Here is a 9,196-nt window from a genome sequence, read left to right on the forward strand (position 1 = left end):
TTTTTTAGTAAATTTTGTGGACTTTTCATTATAGATATTTAGTAAATTTTGTGGACTTTTTTCTTTTAGAGATATTTAGTAAATTTAGTGGTCTTTTTTCTTTATAGATATTTAGTAAATTTTGTGGACTTTTTTCTTTATAGATATTTAGTAAATTTTGTGGACTTTTTTCTTTATAGATATTTGGTAAATTTTGTGGACGAATTTTAAACTATAAACACTGAACAAATTGTATAGATCCCTATCTTTCATTATAGATATTTAGTTAATTATGTCGACTTTTTTCTTTTAGAAATATTTAGTAAATTTTGTGGACTTTTTTCTTTCGAGATATTTAGTAAATTTTGTTGACTTTTTTTTCTTTTAATAGATATTTATATATTTAGTAAATTTTGTCGACATTTTTCTTTATAGATATTTTGTAAATTTTGTTGACGAACTTTAAACTATAAACACTGAACAAATTGTATAGATCCCTATCTTTGTTGAAGACTATGTTGACCTAAAGACGCCTTGTTTTTGTTGTTTGTTTAGTACCCCTCATTGATTTATATATACCAAATATATTCTTTAATTTATCAGAAGCTGCCAAATTCAGATACAGAAACCTTATTTAATATTTTATTAAATTTTAAAAGAGTGGTCAAGGTTAAAATGAACAAATGTGAAATTTTGGGGATGTTTAATAGGAAATAAGGGATATTTTCATTTTTTGTTTTACTTCTGATCTGGTACTTTTTTATAAATGCTCTCAATGAATAATGAAACAGAAGTGGTAATTTTATCCTTTCATCCAGAAGTGAAAATTGCAGAAAAAAATTCCCTTTATTTAAACTATGAAATTTATGTAGGGGACTTTAATGTTCATTTTCTTTCTAAAGGGTGGTGACAATTTAAATGTTTTAACGGAGTCAAAGGAAATATTTTGTATTTTTCATTAAAATTTTCTGGTCTTACCTGTTCGTCCGTTTGTTGGTCTGTTCCTTTGTCTGTCTGTTCGTTTGTTTCTCTGTCACACTTCAGGTTAAAAGTTACTCTGGTATTAGATGCAACTTTTTAATTTTAAATTTTAACAGGATGTGGCTATGTATTTACTAAACGGTGGCTAATCTTTGGCAAGCGTTTTACTGCCGGTCAAATGAAGACCAAGGGATGACCATATTTCTATACCCCAGTCAACCCTTGGGGAAGGGACCTATTTTTGTTCTTATTTGTGAAAATAAGTACACATATTTAAAGCTGTTTAGCAGGAATATGCTTCTTACATGTGCTTGTTGCTTTTAAGCAATTAATCATATCTGTGATCCTGCTAACAGATATAATCATTCTGTAGAAGTAAACATTGACCTTGACCTAACACTGCATATCTTTGACCTTATATATAACCATTCTTACAAATAGTTTGATCTTAACTCTATAGTAGACCTCTACCCTATAAAGGAGTAATGACCATTCTTTTCTTGTCAATGTTGACCTGAACTTTTAACCTCTAACTTATGACCAAACTTTAAACGAAAATGTTGACCTGAAATGATTGGATATCTATACTGATTGACCTTGACCTGACTGATAATTATGGTGATCCATTTTGACAGTTTAACATGTGTTGGATAAAAAGAACAGTCACGTTACAAAAACACAGACACACACTCTTTATAAATTTCCAAGTAAAGTAAATTAAACATTAAAAACTTTCATTTAAATTACAACAAAATATTTTCTTAAAACCTTTAATGATTAAATAGCCAAAATTATAAAAAAAAATCTTTTAAAGTTTGAAGAAATTGTGTTACTTAGCAAAGAATGAAAATCTTTCAAAAATAAACAGAATGACCATAAATCAAAACAAAAAGTTCAAGTTTCAAAAATTAACTTTTCCAAACATTTTTTTTAAACTAAAGCAAAAATTAAATATACTTTTCCAATTTTCCTTTTTTTAAGAAAATATACAAAATGTATATGTATTTACCAAAAATTAACCAAAAAATTAGACAGCTGAGACAGTTTGGTATGAAGTAACAAGGCAGCCTAGCACTCTAGCCACCTGTCTCCACCCAACAAACCTCCCAGCTGCCTCAGGGACAGGAGCAACCTCAACCACTGGAGCAGGGATTACCTCCCAGTCCAAAGGAACACCTACATCATTACCTATAACAACATACGGTGTGACTGGAGTGGCTGGAACCTCAACCTCTTCAGGACCATACCAGACAGTCTCTTCAGCATGGTTGGTTGTTGCATCCTCATCCACTACCTCCTCGAACAAAACAGTCTCCTCCTCTGTTGGCAGGAAAGACACTGTCTTCTCCAGGAACCAGTCGGCTGGTTCCTCCACCGTTGTGTCCATACCACACAGCAGAGACAGCTCGATGACCTCCTCCAGAGTTGACTCCAGAACCGAGAGCTCCTCGCCAGCTATCTCAACCTCAACCATAACATCCTCGTCATCAGCAATTTGCATAGCTGCTTCAGGAACCATGACGGAGAATAATCGTGCCCGAGGTACAATAACTGCTTCGAAATGTTCAGGTTGATCATTTCTTGGCAGCTCAGGAGACGCAACTGGGAGAAGTACTGGTTCTGGCTCCAACCCTAAAAGACGACGAGAGCATCGTGGTGCCTCTAGTCGTGGAGCCACATATCCGTATGGCATACCAACTCGTTGGAGACGCCTGTTCATCTGGTTGTCCACGTAGGTCCTCACACTGAAATATAATATATTGAATATAATACATATTCTGCTTTCTCACTTTTTTTTATCATAACAATCACATGTCAAATTGATTATGAAACAAGGTCATTGAGATACTGTAAATTCAGAAATTATTGCATCTATTTATAATTGTGATTTTTTTAGAAATTACCAAATTATTCATTTAAAAAAATCAAAAATTCTGAATTTACAGTGACAAAGAAAATAAATAGAAATTGTTCACTCAGAAAATAAGAATTCATAGTTCAAAGCGCAAGTAAGGTATAGGCCTTTTTCAAATTTTCATGCATGTTTTTTAAAGCATCAACATTTAAAAAACAGGCAAAAAAAGCGTACACCAAACCATCTTGATTGGTTAAGAGTCCTAAACAATTGGAATTCAACCGATGATGTGAAGTTATTTTTACTTTGGTGTACAAGCAATTAGATTACCCATAGTTCTTTAGATTCTGAAAAGGCGAATTAAAAACAGAGCTAAGAGTTCCACATACTAAATATCAGAGTCAGAAAGGTAAATTCGATGTTTTGTCAATATACAAGTTATATCGTCTTCTATCTAATATTAACAAGTTTTCATTCAAGTTTGTGGCAAGTCCCAATTTGTCTTACTTGTGATGTCATGAATACACTTGTACCACATGTGGAGCAGGATCTGCTTACCCTTCCGGCGCACCTGAGATCACCCCTAGTTTTTGGTGGGGTTTGTGTTGCTTATTCTTTGGTTTTCTATGTTGTGTCATGTGTACTATTGTTTGTCTGTTTGTCTTTTTCATTTTTAGCCATGGCATAATGTCAGTTTATTTTCGATTTATGAGTTTGACTGTCTCTCTGGTATCTTTCTTCCCTTTTTTGTACATAAATTTTCACAAAATTGGTATATTTCATTAATCTGGTAATTGATTTAGCTATATTTATGAACCATCAAGTGTGATATGATATTTATCCACTAGAGGCAGTTAAATTATCAATTTAAAATGCGAGGCTCGCCCGAGCGTTTTTAATATTTAAAATTTAACTGTCAAGAGTTGATAAATATCGTATAACACAAGATTTAGTGGTGGAATCAGTTTCTCTAGGAATTTTTATGCTATAATGGAAGCAAACTTAATTATTCCTTTTTCTGCATTGATCTGTAAAAGATGTGATCTTTCTATACAACATCATCAGACGCCTTTTTTAATAAAGTCACAATAAGAAATTCAGAGGAAAGCAAGAAAATGTGACGTCATAATCGAAATTTGACCAATGAATAGCTAAGATCAAAAGAATCACATATTTATTAAATAAAAATAATCAACAGATTAGGAAAACGATAAATCAGCTTAGAATTAGAGAAATATAAATATATATATGTGCTTCATTATGACAATATATTGTAGTTTAAAATTTTAGCCATTTTGAAATCACATCAGACATCCTGCTTTCCCTGTCTGTACCCAAAATGAAAATTATAACCTCATATAAGTGATTTAGTGTTCCATTGTTTTAGGCTATATAAGTTGTCATAATAAATTAATTTGGTGCAAGTGAAAAGATCACCTTAAAGGTTTAAATTCCAGTTTATAAGGCATATTCTGAACCGTGACAATTATTTAGGAACATTTCTGCAAATAGTCTTTCACAAGACAGCTGAGGAGTATTTTTTTTTTTTTGTATTTTTTTGCATATTTATGTTTTTTTGCAAACGCATTTATTCATTTCTATTTTAGTACACAGCTGTATCCTGTATTTGTTTGGAAAGAATATTCATGTTATATCTATTTCCAGTTTTGCCCACTGGCCAGAATATTTCTTTCTCAAATACTTCCAACCCACACTGCACCTTAAAAAATCTTTAATCCTGTGATTGTCATTGTTTTTAATTCATAATGTTACTGACTTAATCAGGCTATTCAACAAAAGTGTTTCATATTTTGACATCTTGGACTTTCAGATATAACACTTCAGCATAGGATTTTGTTGTTTTTGAAGGTTATATGTAAAAAGAGATCTCCTATTAATAGTCCAGCTATCTTTATTCTAAGGTGTTAATATTTGTATTAATGGCAATCATACCATTTATATCTAGATAATATAAAGAATGGCTGGAAAAACGTTCATGAGGCAAACATTTTAAAGGGGAACCATACCTGTAGTCAGGGGGTTCGCACGCACCCCCCCTTGAAATCAAATAAGCACTGTTAAAGTTTTGTTCAAATTGCGACTGTTAAAGTCGAGTTCATGAGTCCAACGAACTCCCCCTCGCCCCCTTGGAAATTCCTGGCTACGGGCCTGGGAACCAAAATAAAAAACACCATATTTTATCCATACAATTACTCATCAGAGGCACTCAAACAAACAAGGAAGTTTAACTGCTAAATTTAAAATTCTAATATGTTATTATGTAGCTGTGAATTTATTTATTTTAGTGGGTATCAATTTTCATGTATTAAGGAAAACTTGGTTTTTCATGGATATTTGATTTCGTGGTTTTGCCAGTCTTTCCATGCAAACCCTATAGAAAATTTGTAATTTGTTGAACATTTCATTTGTGGTACAATGGTAAATGCTACAAAACCACAAAAACTTGTATCCAACAATAATAATGAATCCACAGTATACAAAATATTTGCTTATAATTGACAGAAAAAGAAGGGGAGTCTCTGACTGTACATGAAATTTTGAAATTTTTAAAGTTTAACGATAATAATTTGACCATCTAAAACTTGAAATAAAGGTTTTAACTGTCAAAAAATTAAGTGTTGTTTTTCAGAAAAATCTTTTTAAAATCAAGAGGAGATAATTGTATCAAAATTTACAGGACAAATTGAATAGTAAGTAAGGCATGTGACCCCTATCGTCTTTTTATTTGTTATTTTTCTGTGCAATTTATAAAATGAATTACTCTCATTGAATCATTACCAATTCTATTGTTTAATGTTTTCTCTATAAGGGAATGAAATGCTTCTCTGAGAACAACTAGGTACACCTGCAGAAGTCCAACCCTGAACCCTGATTAAATGTAGTCAAAGAACTTGAAATCGGTTATAAAAATTATATTCAATTAAAGATTTTTGCTGTTGTGTAATACACGGTGCTGTTGCTCAATACTTAGTAAACCTGTTGTCAGACTCAACAATTAAAGTTAAATTTGATCTCAATATCAATAAAAAGAAATTTATGAAAATCAAGAGAGCTTACATCAATAGATATAAATAATTCACTTAAGTTTCATAAGAATTGCTGAAAGCATTGGAGTTTTTTTCCGGAAAACTGGAAAATACCCCTTTTTTATGAATAAAACCCTTCAACTCAGAAACTTAAAATCTAACATCTTGTTGATTTCAAAACAGATAAGTGTCTTTACTTTACATGTTATTTTTGGCATGTCTGCTTATACATGTACAAAGACATTTGAACACAAAACTTCTACATTAGAATGCCTAAGTAAAGTCCCCTTAAGCTTGTACCCAGCACATTCACTAAAATAAAATTTGGCTTGTTTAATTTTCATAAAATTTTGACACAATATTAGCTTTGACCCTTTGAAAAAAATATAAAAAGAGTGCTATAAGCACTCATGATACGCCTGCTGTAGCATAGGTCAATAGATATATGGGAGCATATAGTTGGAACCCCCCCCCCCTTTTACGATCCCCCCTGCTTATACTCATAAACAAGCTTCTGTCCAAGTTTGGTACAAATCTAGGATAGTTTAAGAAAGTTTTTTTAATGTTAAAGTCATATGAAACGAGAGACAAGATGAAAAATAATATTATTCCAATTCTTGAACCAATGCATAAACATGATAAACTTAGTCTTTTGTGCACTATTTTATCATTTTTTAGCGCATAAATTTCGTACAATCCTCAATTTTTTTCCGTTCAGTCAGTGTTGTTTTATTTTTTAGTCCTTAAGCAAAATAACAAATTTATGTCTGAAATTCCTTTAAATCTTTTAAAACAATTTGTTAAACATTTGATTTTTTTCCACTTTAGCTGTGGAATTGTAACCTATATTTCTCCTTAAAATAAAATCTACATCAAAGAAAAAGTTTGATAGTGAAAACATGTTAAAACCTTTTTTTCTCTCTCACTCAATACTGTTGACATATTAATCATAAATGCTTTTTTTGATGGGGTTGGGTGAATTTGTCAGAAGTTCAGAAGTCTTAACAATTGTAAAATAGATTTATTAATTTTAAGGTGGATTTTTTTCATAAACACCCAATCATGTACATATTTTAAAAACATCCAAGAGTGTCTAAAGTGTGGAAATGGATTAATATAAGTTGCAACAACTTGTTTCCCAATCAAATGTAAGTGAATATGTTTAAACTTAAAACTAAGAAAAGAGCACTTTTTAAAATAACACCAAAAAAAAAGAACATTAGATAACCTAATCCGAAATAATTTTTTTTGTTCACTTTGAGTCTAGGTCCCGTGATAATCTTGACTGGATTTGATTTCTAACAACTGTTATAACCAACACTTTTTAAATTAATTAAGGTGAAACTGAGATGAAAAAAGAAATGAATTCATGTAAACTTTCTTATACAGTGGTATATGTCTTGGCAATTATCAATATGCAGTGCCCACACTTGTTATATGTTTATGAATCTTATATATGCTTTAAAAACTTTAACTGTAGACTGTACATATGTAATGTTAACTTGATGAAAAACCAAGTCCATTCATAAGTAAAATACAAATAAACAGGTACAAAATTTTAACAAAATTTCCTTCTAGATAATAGCTTTTGATCATAAACAAGCTTCTGTTCAAGTTTGGTACAAATCCAAAATAGTATAAGAAAGTTATTAAAACTTTAATAACTTTAACCACAGGGTGAATGTGTTGTTTCCTGGCATAAAATCTAAGTCCATTTATAAGTAAAATAGGGGAAAAATGGTATTTTGTTTTTATAAAATTTACATCTGGATACTATCTTATGATCATAAACAAGCTTCTGTCCAAGTTTGGTTGAAATCCAGTATAGTTTATAAAAACTATTAAAGTTTAAAAACTTTAAAACACAGAAATTAAACTGAGAATGACCATGGGTGCAAAATACCAATATAAGTTTTGTGTGTTTCTGTAGGGAGTTTATTTTGCACCCTTGAACTATGTATCAAGAGACTGTATGGGCTTTGCTCATTGTTGAAGGCCGTACGGTTACCTATATAGTTGTTAATGTGTGTGTCATTTTGGTCTTTTGTGGATAGTTGTCTCATTGGCAATCATACCACATCTTCTTTTTTATATATTACATACAATGTAGCACCATTTCATCTTTTTCACAAGAATGTGCAATAATCTACTGGTCAGTACCACTTTTTGCTTGTTTACTAATTCATTGAGGTTACATTTTTCTATGAAAAGAGATTGTAAAATAATATAACTTACCGTGGAGCAACTGGAGGTAGGCTGTTTCCTAAAACTGCTACTAAGTCGTTTACTGCGTTCATTGCCATGTCTATGTTATTCGCTATGTATTCTCTATATGTGGGCTGAAAACAAAAATTGAAACCAATGGTGTAAATTTGTTCATGAAAAAATACAATCTAAAAAATATATGAAACAATCCTTAAATCTAACCACTTATTGTTAAGTTTTTACTTTTTTTATAACAAATTTAAACACGCACCTTTAAAAAGTTGATAAAAATATGAATTTTCTCAACCCAAAAAAGATAATTCATTAATCAACCCAACCAAAATAAAGACATAGATTTTTTTTTTAAATGTGACAAAAAAAAGAGCAAAACTGAAAAGAAACAAAAAATTATTTAAATTCAAGGATTGCTTCTAAAGACATGTCATGACCACCTGACCACTGCATTCAACCAATCCTATGGCAGTCCATCCTGTTTTGTAACCCAAAACCACAGTAACTGAAGACTAAAGGAGAAAAGGAATTCTGTTTACACAAAAAAAATGTAATTTTCTCAACCAAAAAAAGAAACCTATAAAAATATGTATTCAAATAATTGACCCAAGTCTACATATCTGCTGAAATGAAATTTTAAAACTATTTAATTACCAATTTAATGACCAAAAATTAGAAAATTCATTGTTTTTGTAAACAATTGCAAATTTCAAAATTATCAATTTTTACTATTTCTGTTTTTATTTTCAAGCACAAAATAAAGAATTTAAATGAAAAATTATCCCTAATTATTTATATTTGTTTTTAGAAATTTTTGCATAAGATATTCCTCCTCCTAAAACTGATGCATTTGATGAACATGTAGTCCAAGGACAGACAACACTATATAAAAAGTACATCAGCTACCATTCACCGGTATGCAGCTTCATTTGTTAAAAAGTCATGGTCACTGAGAAGGGTGGACTCAACAACTGCATGATAAATACATATATGTATATAATGTTTTTTTTCTGTATGATGTATTGTTAAATTATTATGTTGATTTATGTATGCCTTCAACCCATATGGGTAAAAATGTACATATATAATTACATTAGATGTATGTTTCATTATAATA

At 30.7% G+C, this 9,196-nt stretch overlaps 1 protein-coding gene across 1 annotated transcript; it reads right to left on the reverse strand.

Annotated features, from left to right (window-relative positions):
* Positions 1-260: 260 nt before the first annotated feature.
* LOC139518095 (uncharacterized) lies at positions 261-8,829 on the reverse strand. The gene is made up of 2 exons (XM_071309759.1): positions 8,098-8,829; positions 261-2,705 (listed from the first exon to the last, which is right to left on the reverse strand). Exons 1-2 carry the CDS (start codon positions 8,163-8,165, stop codon positions 1,988-1,990), a joined length of 786 nt encoding a protein of 261 aa, XP_071165860.1. The 5' UTR covers positions 8,166-8,829; the 3' UTR covers positions 261-1,987.
* Positions 8,830-9,196: the final 367 nt, after the last annotated feature.

The sequence above is a fragment of the Mytilus edulis genome, chromosome 3 (assembly GCF_963676685.1).
Source record: "Mytilus edulis chromosome 3, xbMytEdul2.2, whole genome shotgun sequence".
NCBI lineage: Eukaryota > Metazoa > Mollusca > Bivalvia > Mytilida > Mytilidae > Mytilus > Mytilus edulis.

Coding starts and splice junctions, on each gene's coding strand:
- LOC139518095 (XM_071309759.1), bottom strand. CDS start 8,165: ATGGCAATGAACGCAGTAAACGACTTAGTAGCAGTTTTAGGAAACAGC. Junction 2,706..8,097: donor CTACCTCCAGTTGCTCCACG/GTAAGTTATATT, acceptor ATTATATTTCAG/TGTGAGGACCTACGTGGACA.